This window comes from Plectropomus leopardus, chromosome 5 (genome assembly GCF_026936395.1).
Source record: "Plectropomus leopardus strain MGB_pleo_1.0 chromosome 5, ASM2693639v1, whole genome shotgun sequence".
Lineage (NCBI taxonomy): Eukaryota > Metazoa > Chordata > Actinopteri > Perciformes > Serranidae > Plectropomus > Plectropomus leopardus.
In genome coordinates, this window is record NC_142180.1 from 32,125,263 (window position 1) to 32,138,595 (window position 13,333).

At 40.4% G+C, this 13,333-nt stretch overlaps 1 protein-coding gene across 3 annotated transcripts in view; it reads right to left on the reverse strand.

Annotated features, from left to right (window-relative positions):
- Positions 1-11,312, reverse strand: part of cracd (capping protein inhibiting regulator of actin dynamics) — a 30,810-nt gene extending 19,498 nt beyond the window's left edge. Inside the window, exon 1 of one of the 3 annotated variants that reach the window (XM_088077970.1) lies at positions 11,131-11,312. Coding sequence is in view for 1 of the 3 variants with exons in the window: in XM_088077971.1 (XP_087934097.1) it covers positions 252-453 (202 nt within the window). In the remaining 2 variants the exon portion in view is untranslated. Of the gene's footprint in view, positions 1-251; positions 469-11,130 lie in introns of those variants that run through there. The other 2 variants (XM_042484192.2, XM_088077971.1) reach the window with 2 other exon arrangements.
- Between the last annotated feature and the right edge of the window lie 2,021 nt (positions 11,313-13,333).

Genomic DNA, 13,333 nt, shown 5'->3' on the forward strand with positions numbered 1-13,333 from the left:
GACAAGGATACAGCTGCATTATAGTATGGCGGCGGCAGAACACAATGCTGCGTCTCAGCGCTCTCGAACGACCCAGCAGCTCAACATCATTCGATGGCGACACAGCTCTGCACCAGAGCGGGCCAGACAACTACCAAAGTCCAAAGGCATGGCTTAGTGTTGTAGCGGCTAAGTGCCATAACCTGACAGCACAAGTAGCTTGCTGACAAAGCAGACAGACGAAACGTGGCGGGGGCCATGGAACAGTTTACCTAGTTCAGCTGCACAGCTCGAGATGGCTGCGCACCACTGCAGTAAAACCTTAGGGAACATCGATCTGCCCTTTTGCACAAAGCTTGTTTTACCCAGATGAGCGTCGCTGCTGCCTCCGCTGTGGCTTTGGGAGAAAACGGTGGAATAAGTACAGAAAGGAGACAAAACAGCAGTTTTTCGGTTTGTTAGGTCTGTTAGCATCAGGTGCACTCACAGTTGGAAACATGAGCATGGCATGAGGGGTGACATGACGGGTGGATGGATGAGGAAGCACTTTTAAACAGAAAGAACATCATCTATCAGGATGAACGAAGTGACGACAATAAACCTGAAGAATCTATATTGCAATATCACTGTTACTATTTACTTATAAGTAGTAAACGTTGAAATCTCCCCCTATTAAACAGACAACACCTCAAGACCCTGATATGCCTCAGTCCCTAGCAGCAGCCTGTGACCCTTTGCTGCATGTCACCCACTCTGCCCCTAATAAAAGCAAAAATGCCATGAAATAATTTTTAAAAAGCAAAAAAAACAAAACAAAAAAAACAGTAAAAAACAACGCAGCTGTGGCAATAATGTCATTATCGTCATGCCATTTGCCATTTGTCTAATGGGGAAAGAAAACACGGATGCTGTGATTCAATCACAACTTCACTTTCAAGTTTTCGATCAATCAAACAAGTTACAAATTTAAAAGAAACACTGCGTCATTACCACACCATTAACGGTGCTCTGTAGGCTGACATTAAATATCCATGCTTTTATGTACCCTGTCGGTCTGCACCATAGACTGTAAAGATGGACGACATGACTGCTACCAAAAAAAGAAGCCAAAACATTTCAATCGCCCCCTGGTGGCTGTCTGCAGTATAGGTCCTAAAGCCCGCCTCTCCATGTTAGCAAATGGGACACAGGCCAAACTAAAAACTCAAAGTACACGCCACATTTATTTTTCTCAAGGATGGTTTCTGTCACTGGAATTAGTCCTCATCACCCTGATGTTTGTTCAAGTGATCGTTTTTATGATCAGTTCGGATTTTAGAATTATAAAATTATCCAAAAAAGGGATTTTCCGCCACGATTGACAGGTGTGACAGCCAATCCGATCGCTCACATTCAGTGGAGCTGCTCGTGATTGGTCGTGACAGGTGTCTTGGCAGGAACTCCCCAATATCACTGCTGACGTCACCAGTGCAAGATGGCAGCTGCCGTTTCCAGGATATCTTAACCTCATTTAAGTATAGCGGGGGTAGTGGGGGCATGCTGTCCATCTTTAATTACAGTCTATGTTTTGTACTGATATTAGATGGGTGGAAACAAGTGCAGCAACTTTGCTAGTGTACTTGTTAAATTTTGGGCATCATATGCCATCAAAGGGAAAATTACGAGGTCAAAATATGGTTACATAGCGAACTTTTCAGCTACAGAAGACATCAGCATGCATTTTTGTGATGCTTGTTAGATTTATATTTAAAAATGAATGCACATTTGTGGGTTTCATTGGTTGCTTGTGCAGCCATCTTGTCAAAGATTTCTCATAACACTGAGTTTGACGTGGGCCTCTGACAAACCTTGCTGCACCATGTAGCCCAAACACTTCACACTTCTTCCTACCCCTCTATCCCAACTGGAACAGGGACACCGTACCACTAGATGTGAACATGCAAAACTGAGGAATGTACTGGGATTGAGCCTTAGACAAGGTCTCATCAACTCCAGCTCTTTGTCCCAATATTTACTATTCTCTGAGGTTTCAGCAGCCTCTGGTTTCCATGGCGACATGTTAGCAGCAGCGAGGGCCAGAAGAGACAGACGCAACACACTAACAAATCACACAACAAATCACTTATCACTACAAACAAACAGAAATAGTTTGCCTGGCACACGCCTGCATGCGTTTCTCCTGATGTAGTGTTGTTTCAACAGCAGCTACAAAGGACAGCGAGGTGCACCCAACACACAAAAGGGTTGGGTAATCACAAATATGCAAAATAAATATCAGGTGTGTGGTCATTAATAGTTATCTTCTCAGCCAGTCGCACTGCTGCTGCCAAAACTAGGTGTAAAGAGAGTCATGACACACTGGTTCAAACTGATAATTCGCACAGTAATTCTGTTTACACGCCAATCAAGAGAGTTTTTATTTTCTGAAAAGATAATCATCATTTTAACCAAGACTGTTTTGTTGTATCTCTTATAATATTGAAATTACAAATACAATGCTACTTTTCCAGACAGGTTGGAAAGAAAGCCTTAATGCTACCAGCTGCTGCCCACAGTAAGCCATCGTGTTTTAAAAAGAGAATATAAAAATAGTATCTTTGGGAACAGGTGGACCGGATATGTAAAACTATTTTCTTCTCTATTTTCACCATGAATTTTGTGTGTCCAAGGCTTCACCCTGATGTCTCCATCTCGACAGAAGATTTAAAATGCCTACATTAAAAAACAAATGGGAGAATACATATATATTCACAGCTGAGCGGTTTGATTTTTGCAGCAGCATTTATAGTTGTACAACAGTCTGGTGTTGATGGCTTTCACACAGTCTAACTGTTGTGAATGACAGTAATGAATCATCCATGAATGCACCGGTTATTACAGACTGCTTTACTGGCATTCCTACAATGGTCACAATAAACTGGTAGTTCTGATGTAACCTAAATATATCAGCTGGTTGCAAAGTGTTTTTTTCACATTATTTAGCATTCTTGTGCATTTACTGCACATTTCTGTTAAGCATCTCCCATGCAGGGATAATTTATTTCTTCCTCTATTTTCTTCTTTGTTACAAATTTAAGAGAACCCTCTTTTTCAAGACTGAACTGGCCAAGACAGATAGCAACATAAGTTACAGACGGATAATATGAACAAAAATATGCAAAGCCAAAACAAGCAATATAAAACACAAAAGAACACAAAAAGGAGTTGCTATGAGGAAAGGAAGGACTATATTATGTAAATATATGCTATAACTGAGCAATAAAAAATAGAAAAATTAAGACCAGATAAGATACACCATGACATTGGCATAAAGAAGACTGCATATAAAAGTCCTGCTTTGTAACAGCCTAGAGGAACCAAAGAGGTTCCTCTAGGCTGCAGAAGGCTCCCTCTGCAGAAGATTACACTTATATGGAGCTGCAAACATAAAGGCTCCTTTGCCAAACTCTGTACATACCCTAGGTGATGCAATTAATCAGTTCATTAAGTCATTTATTTTATAAGTGTGTACATGTGTTTGTGAAGCTCTTTGTAGCTTCATGTTTTAAGAAGTGCTATTTAAATAAAGCTTTACTTACTTACTGACAATAAGAACCACCAAACTATATAAACTGAGCTGACAAACTTGCTCTTTAGACATCTATTTTAAGCACAACATCAAAACCCAGCTTCACCAAATACCAACACATCTTCATGCTCTTCCTCATCATCACGCAACCCTCAACTGACTTACACTTTTGCACAACACAGATTTTACACAGCACAAAAATGCCAAGCAAACAGGTAACAGCTATTGTTAATGCAATGATGGCAACAGAGCGCCATGTGTGTAAACTTCAGCATGTAAGATCCAAACCTACGTCAGCTTCAGTTAGAGCTAAAAGAATACCGTATGAACACGATTAAAGGGGCCAGCATGCTTCATCGATTCTGTTTGTCTGTCACACACACCTTTCTAACTCAAAATTGAGGGACAACATTTGACCACTTTCCAAAACCATCATCCATACAGACTTCATACCATGACTGGCCAGCTGCGTGGAGGTGAGAAGGTAAGCAGGGTTTGAACATCTCTCTCAAGCTCTTGTTATATTCGTGGCACAACTATTTCGATCACGTATCATGTTAACGACCGAGTGAAACACCATGACTGTCCTCGGGGGAGACTGTCTGAAAGTGTGTGGCATTGCCTGTGTCCAGACCTTTTAATCCGCCCAGTCCACTGAGTTGACTTACTAGTCTGGCGTCGTGACGTGAAACATCGGTTTCTAGGTTGAAAAAACAATCAATCCAATGCGTGCTGCAGGGGGACTAACAATTAACCAATCAGCGCCAAGGGCAAGACAAACGGGTTGTCGACCTGTTGTCAAGCATTGTCAGGCTGTGTGTTTTCCCGGGTCCAGACCTTTAAATCCGCCCACTCAACAGAGTTGATGGATTACGTAGACGACATGTCTTCTCAATATCGCTCAAATACATAGAGGGGCTGCCCCCTGAAAGTCAAAGACTCGAATCATCAGTCCGGAGACTGCACAGTTGACTGAGATTCTCTAAATCAAGCAGTCTCGGTTGTTTTTTTTTCCTGTCACTTAGTGTGCAGTGTACATCTGATGATGTTTTGGTCCCGATATTTAGCTACAGAGTGAGCGCTCCTCACTTTCATGCTGCTCTCCCGTATTGGCAGCTGCAGACCCAGACCCAGGGTGAGTCTGAGTGAGACAGAGGCCTCTATCATAAGGCAGAGAGACTTAACTCAGTCAAGTTCTGACATAACATTGTCTTCTGCCCTCTGCTTAGAGGTGGTGAATTTACAGCTCACAGCAGCTTAATACACGATACAGAATATGGATTTTGTTTGATGTCTAGTGTTGGCAAGAAAAGTGTTGTTGCACATCCGTCTAGACTAGAGCATAGCTGGCACACATTAACTCTGAGGGCTAACTCGGCTTGTTTACTATATTACTCGAACATCACTGCCACCATGAACGTCTTGCTGAATCCCATTCAAACTCTCAAACACTGTGGAAAAAGTGCTGTGTTCTAATGGGGCCGTGTGTACTGTGTTCAGTAGAAGAGACCATATAAGGCCCCAAAATAAAGAAAAATGGAAATTCTCTGAGAACTCCGAGTTCACGGTTTCATATGCATGACTTCCCAAGACCCACACATCAACTCATGAGTTCCTTTTGAATGCAGCAATTGAGAACAAACAGCTGAATATTCGCATTGAACAGCCAAATACAGTTTAACTGACAAAACTCTGAGTTGGGTGCAGCTCTTTTTATTTTTTACTTTGCTCCAGTCCATTCTGAAAACACTAGCAAAACCTTTATGTTGACATGACTATGCATCAGTGTTGACTTTAACATCTCAATCACAAACCAAATTCCCCTCCTCCAGAGAAATCTGCATATAAAGTAGTTGACATTTTGTCTGTCAGCAAAGTGTGCCCCATATTTGAATACCACTGAAAAAGTAATATGTTGACTTACTGCTGGTGCTACAAGAAAAGTCAGGGGATCACCAAATTCAGTAGGAATAGCCCTGTAGGGACAGCGACTGTCATGGCAATCCATCTGTGAAGATATTTTTGCACCAAAGTGGTGAATCCCCCCGGCTAACAAACATTGCCATCCCTCTTGCACGGCTAAAAACCTGCTCAGAGCTACTAAACAACCTAAGTAGAAGCTATCAGTGCAGATGCACAAAACACTACCCAGTCCAAGAAAACTGCAGTAAAGACTACCTTTATGAATTATATAACGCTCTGTTTTTGTTTAGACATTATGCTGTAAGGTGTTCTTGGCATTCATCCACTCTCTAGATATCCACAGGCTGCATGTGGAGAAACAATGGATTTCAGAGCGACACGCAACATGTACAGTATCACATGACCATGGTTATATTTTCCACATTAAGCCAACGACAAAGTGACAGCGCTCAAATGTGCAAACAAGCAACATGTCTTTCTCCTTCCTGCGCACCTCAAAAATTGTGAATTGTGTAAACGTCAATGTAAACCAAGAATTAAGAAGCGCAGTAATATTTTTACACTTTACACAAAGCTACTCATAATGGTTTTGCACACCTGAGAGCCAGAAAATGCACAAAGAATTAATGAAAACTGCAGTTGAAGTAAACCTATACACTATGTTTGAACGTTACACTTCATAAGCTGTTTTTAACTTTCTGTATAAGAATGCCTTCTTACCGTCCTGCAGTTGCTCTGTGTGCGAGGGTATCTATGAGTGTGTGGCCGTTCCACCTGCCTGCTGTCACTGAGGATCTAGGGCATTACCTGGAGTCAGGTGTCAGATGCAGTGAGAGCTTGAGTGTGTGTGTGTGTGTGTGTTTGTGTGGGCGTTCCAGACAGTGACGGCGTAAACATCTGTCTATTTTCTGATATAGATGAAAATATGATTGCTGTTTGCAGCCATTTACTCTGAAATGAAATGTGGTGTCAGTGTGGGTTCATGATGCGTGCTGGAGTGAGGCACATGTACAGTGTGAGGGGAGGGGGGTGTGTCAGCAGGGCTCGGGGTAAAGTGTGAGTGCTGAGTGAGGAGAGATGGGCGTTCTCCTGTGTCTGTTAGTGCTGCTGTGCTGAGGAGGCACAAAGTGACACTTTGTTTCCTCTGCCAGATAGCCAGTGCAGGAGAACAGAGTGGCATTCATCATTTCTACTGGCAGATGCACACAAAGGCTTTCATTGTGGTTAACAGTAATCATGTATGCACATGTGTGATTAGAAGAGCTTGTAAGGCGGTGCGCCACAACAGCTTAAAGTCATAAATCTATGTTATGGTCCTACAGTGGTTATTTTTCACAGCAAACATCGAAAGTAAAAACAGCAGCTTAGTCCCCTGACTCTGGTAGCCAAATTAATTATTCCTCATTGTTATATATGTTATAATCAGGGTTTCCACACATTTTTATAGACAAAATTTCAAAACTATTCCATGACTTTTCAAGGATCCAAAATAAAAATGTTCTCTTCTTGCCCTACTTTTGTTTTTCAAACATATAAAGTTCAAACTTAAAACATAATTTTAGAGAGGGATCACCAAGAGAAAATAAAGAAACGCAGGTGATGGTAAATAAAACAAATCATAACTATCGACACATATTTGAGTGTATTTGCATCTCTGGGGGATCATTTTGCATCAATTTATGGCATTTTTGAACCTCTTTGTAGTTGTTTTGCAGCCTTTACATATCTCTGTGGTTCTTTTGCATCTTTTTTAGGTCACTTTGTGTCTTTTTGTGGTCGTTTTGCATCTCAATGTGATCATTTTGCATCTCTTTGGGGTTGTTTTATGTCTCTTTGGAAGCATTTTGTATTTCATTATTGTCGTTTTGGATCTTACTGTAGTACTTTTGTGTCTCTTTGTCATTGTTTTCCATGTCTTTAGGGTTGTTTAGCTTTTCTCTGTGCTAGTTTTGTGTCTCTTTGGGCACGTTTTGCATTTCTTTTGGGTATTTTTGCAACTCTGTTGTTGTTTTGCATCTTGTGGGCATTTTGTGTCTCTTTTTGGTTGTTTTTAACGTGGTGTGGTCATTTTGCATCTCATGGTCATTTTTTATCTCTTTGGGGTCGATTGCATCTCTCATTGGTTGTTTTGTGTCTCTTTGGGGTCGTTTTACATTTCTTTGTGGTTGTTTTGTGTCTTTGTGGCCATTTTGCATCTCTTTGGGGTTATCAGCAAACAATAACAATTTCATTATGCACAACATTCCATGACTTGTCTGAAACTCTCTATAATTTTTACTAGTTCCATGACTTTTCCAGGCTTGTGATATATGATTGTGAAATTCCATGACTTTTCCAGGTATTCCATGACCGTGGAAAACCCTGTTCATTAGTCTGATCTGGAATCATAATGGCTGTGAGCATCAGCATAGTGTTTGTGTGTAATAAGGCCAGCTCCCCCTCTCTCCAGTTTTTGGCAGCATCACACTGCAGTCTCACAGGGATATGGTAATGATGGGGCTTTACCAACCTGGATGCCGCCTATATTACAGCAGCAGAGCACTTCAAAGACAGACTGACTGACTGACTCTGTGCAGAAAATAGAAATCCCCCTCAATAAAGCAGCAGAAACACACAGATATTCACATCCACATGTATTCACACACAGGATGAGTCTTACTGACTCCACTTCATGTGTAAAGAGGCCGGGATCAACAACAGCCTCCTGCTATTCTCAGTGATACTGTAGCAGCGACTGCACGAGCCATGTGGTTAAACAGTCATTCAGAATTCTTATGAAAATGAGAAATGAGAATAAATACTTTTTCAATCAATAAAAACAAAATTGCTTGGTTAAAATGAAAATACATTAGTGTGTGTTTTGAGATTTTAAAGGATAATGGATGATAGTATAGTGGTTTCTATTTGATTGTGTTGATGTTTTTGTGTTCTCTGTATTATTATGTTGATGACTGATGCTCATACTGTATTCTTTTACATGTTTATGCTACCTCTGTTCATCTGTTGTCTTTCAGTGTAAAGCACTTTTGTTAAGTTTTTGTGCAATTAAATAATTAAACTAATTTTAAACTTATTTCATGGTCAAATGTAAATTATTTTCATTCTGAGGTGACATTACGTAGACAATCCTACCTAGTTTATCTTTGCATTGCCACTCTGATACAGTCTTGATCTACAGCCTGCTGCATTTTTTAATAATTTTTTAAATATACTGAAATACTGAAACATACCAGTAAAATAAAGTTATTAATTGATTGATATAAGCTGCTATTTTAATATAGTGCCAGTGGTGTAATGCAGCAAAAGTAATAATACTTCTTTAGGAGCATATTTGGGGGGTATCAGTTGTTTTCTTAAGTTTTTATCTTTCTGACAACTTTGACTTTTTATCAACTACATTTCGGAAATAAAATGTATACTTTGACTCTTCTACATTTCCCCTGAGCATTTTAGTTACTTCAAAATACAGACAGAGGGGACAACTGAAGGAACTCGAGTGAAGGAGAAACTGGATTTTGTTCTAAAATCCTTTCAAGATGCAAAAAAGACAACATTTTAGATGAATAGCTCTATTTTTAACGTGGTGTATTTACAAAGAAATAAACTTCATAAAATGTTGATTGCTTGCTTTTTCATTAACAGCATTTATTAGTACTTTTGCGTTCAATAATATCTGAATAATGTTGATGGGTCATAAGAAAGTTTGTTTTTACAAGGACATCTTCAATCAGGGCTTTTACTTCTCTACATTTATTAAAAACTGCATTTGCTAGTTTCTTGCACAACATACAGTTGATTTGGCCACTACACAAAGGCGAAGGTTTTGTTTAAACATTTAGGGGAACACATATACATTGGGGAGTAGGGGTCATCCATCACAAAATTTTGGAGCGTCAAATACTTCCTGTATTCTGGTGGATTTTTATGTAATAGTTTGTGCCCGAAACATTATTGTTCACCGAGGCATTCTAATAACGTAACTTTTTTGACCTTTTTTTTTTGCTTGTTTTATTGTTCTTTTAATATTGAAATGCATTTTTAATGTTTTCAATGCCCCTGTCAAGAATTGTTTTGTGTCTGAATGGTGCTATAAACTTGTCTTGCCTTTTCTAAACCAATTTCAAGGTGTATAAATCTTTAATGTCAAAATAAAAGTCCTCTGCTATTTTCATAGCAGAACAAAAGAACTAATTCACATGTTAGAAATACTGAGGGTGATGTGTCCCCTCTGTCTCTCCTGAAGTCTGCACCTATACCACTGCATCACAGAACGAGCACAATCATTTCTGGTGCTCAGTATATTTTAGTGATAAATTAATTGTCACCAAGTTAATGTTGAACGCCAGTCTTTTATTTTCAACAAGCTGGGAGTTTCCACTTCTGTTTGTCAAATGTGTGGCTATGTGACTCCTAAAATCAATTGAATTTTAAACACGCAGAAAACGATAAGTCAGATTGTCTTTGTCTGCCTCACAGTGATTAAAATCAAATCCATTAATCTGAGGTCAAAGGGTGTTAAATGACTCAAATAACATGGATGCTATGTGGCATTGCAAAGGCACCGCAAAGATGTCTGAAAAAGTGTCTGTTAGTCACCATTTGGGTGGTGAAAAAGAAGACATGTTTACTGTGCAGCTCGGTGCAGACAAGAATCCAAACCTGAACATTGCAGTACTTTATAAAACAATACTCTTGAATCAGTGACGTAGTCTTTACTATAAGAGCTCTTCCATAAAGCACAGACCCAGACAGCACACAGAACAGCTCTGTCTTAATATGTCATCACTTACCCAAAAGTCCATAAATCAGCTGACAGATTATAACTAAAACACCATATTCTACCTCCTGTCACTCAAGTGCCAGAGCAGCCAACCAAAAAACAGACCAGTTTACTCAAACCAGCACCATAAATCAAATACCAACAGCCTGTGAATTCATTTCTGGCATACTGCCATCTATTCCTCCTGCCTCAATGTCTCAGCACCAGATTCCACTGACGATGACAGTAATGCAGCATTGATTTAAACGCCTTAAAATGATGCGTGGAAACATAATTTCATATCATATTTTTTTGCACATGTAGGCCCGCACCATATGGCCTTTGAATGGTTCCCCAGCTGACTCAAATATCCCGCAAAAGGCTGTATTATGTATCGTTTGGAGAAAGCGGATCGCTGGTGAAACATCAACATAGACCTAAAGGCAACGGATCAATATGTAACCGTTAATGGCAGATTAGCGGATGCTGGATTACAGTGTGTTAATTGTAGAGTAAAAGGCGCACAGAGAACAAAGAATCTGGCCTTTGCTTTTCTCACATATTGACAAAGATGGAATCCAAATAGCGTTCAGATGATTGGCATTATTTGGGATTTTTTTTAAAAAAAAAAATATATATATAGGGTATATAACGATTGATTGCGATTTGGCCTGTTGACATCAGCGTTTGCGCATTTCAAGACGGATCAAATTGACAAGTCCCAGCCCATTTACAGTGCACACACACATACACACACACATCTGCGAAGGATGGAGCAGAAGATGTGAGCGGGTCAATGAGAAATGAGACGCGGTGACAAGGTCATCAGCGTCGTGAAAAATGGAAAACAATCAGCAAAAATGACAAACAACATGGAAGAGAAGAATAAAAATGCCTCCACCTTGCTCTTGAGTGCGGTTCCTCCTTGTGATCAGCGCTGAGGTAGAGCCCAGCTCCGGCAGCTCCGACCCTTTTGTGTTGCTGATGCTGCGGGTGCCCGACAGGGAGACGCACGCACAGTCAGTCCCGCACAGCTGCACGCGTGCGAGATGGGGATGGGAGGGTGTGGCTGCGAGAGAGAGGGAGAGAGAGAGAGAGAAAGGAGAGCATACAGTGCAGCGCCAACACATGAGCCGTCACGATGCGAGCACGTTACTGTAACGTAAGCTCGTGCCTTTCGGAAGTAATTAAAAAACGTGGATCTGAATGGAAACGTCGTAACCGCCCCGAGGAAAAAAAAACAGTGTATTCCCCGAAGGAGTTAATCCTACTGGGCTGTATTGTGTCTGTGGTTTACCGTATGGGGACTAGTGACCTAATGGTACTACTGTATGCCTATTTATAACGACTGATATAGCCTGCTGTAAAACAACCATTCACAGGATGAAGCAGATTATTCTCTTATCACACACAGATTATGGCTGATACGCATTTGAACAGCCCCAAAGAGCACAATACAAATGTATTTATTGGTTCAAATAAACAACTATGAGCCTATAGCTATAGGAGAATATCTGGATATCCATTTTAGTTAAAAACATCTTCATTTTAGACATCTAAACTGCAACAATTTGTTGGTTATCGACTGACACAAAAAATTGACAACTCAATGGTGAACACAGGGTGACTTGAGAAAAAAAGCTGCAGAAGTGCCTGCTTTCATGAACCTATTGTAAGCCTAAATAAAATATGATAAAGTGCCCTCTAAGGTGCCCTTCAAGTGGAGAAAATGCCATGCAGGAACCTCTAGAGGCTCTTTTAGTGGAAAAAACATGATCATGTGTGTTCAAGTGTGCCATTCTAGTGGAGAAAATGTGATGCAAGGACCTCTAGAGTGCCCTTCTAGTAGAGAAAAAAACTCAATAAGTGTCCTATGGTGCCTTTCCAGTGGAGAAAATACAATCACGTGCCCTCTAGGGTACCCTTCTTGTGGAGAAAATGCAGTGCAAGCATCTCTAGAGGCCCTTCCAGAGGAGAAAATGCAATGCAGAGATAATGGAGATAATGTAATGCAGGGCCCTCTGGGGTGCCCCTCTAGTGGAGAAAATTCAATGCAGGCACCTCTAGAGGCCCTTTTAGTGGAGAGAACATGATTAAGTGCGCTCTTGTGTGCCCTCAGTGGAGAAAATGCGATGTAGGGACCTCTAGGGTGCCCTTGTAGAAGAAAAATCTCAATTAAGTGCCCTATGGTGCCTTTCTAGTGGAGAAAATACAATATTGTGCCTGCTTGGTGCCCTTTGAGTGCAGAAGTGCTCTCTTGGGTGAATTTCTTGTGGCAAAAACACAATGCAGGTCCCTCTAGGGTGCCCTTCTACTGCCCAACATGCCAGAAAATGTTTTGCTCGCCAGTGTCCCACCACATGTAGCTGTTTTATTTTTGCTCCACCACTGCAGCAACTATTCGCTTACATTTTAAGTCAATTTTCAAGCAACAAACACCCAAAATAACCTAATTCCAACCAATAACTTGTAAGGCTTTACTCTCATTAATACTATTGTAAACTGACTATCTTTGAGTTTTGGACTATTGGCGGCACTATATTTGACATTTTACAGACCTAACAATCAATCAAGACAAAAATCTGCAGACTGCAGAGAGTGAATATGGGTCTCATCAGCCCTGAAGATAAGTGAAGATAAGTATGCAGTTCTCTGATAAAATGTTATCCAAAATAAAGCATTCAGTCATCATTTAAAGATTTTTGCATCAAAGGATTGATACCGTGAGTTCCAAAGATCAGTGTATGGGGGATAATTTACAAACCTGGAAGCTTGTTTTAGCTGCCAATTTTCAAGCATAAGCTAAGATTTATGTTTTAACCCATTATCCTGCATTACAGGCATGAAAACATAAAATGGCCCTTTTAACTCAGCAGAGCACGTTTAAACACATTGCAAGATTTAGAATATATTTCTTCTAACACATTACTTACTAACCAACTGTTCCAGGAAGTGTGCAACGGATTAATATCAAACCTGCCATTTTCCAGGTTTACGGTAAGAGGCTTTACGAACTCAAGTAGCAGGCTTCATAAAACCCTAAATGCAGCTTGTGTAATTAGCTAGCGCAAGATATGCCATAACAGTGTTAGAGCCCAACTTGA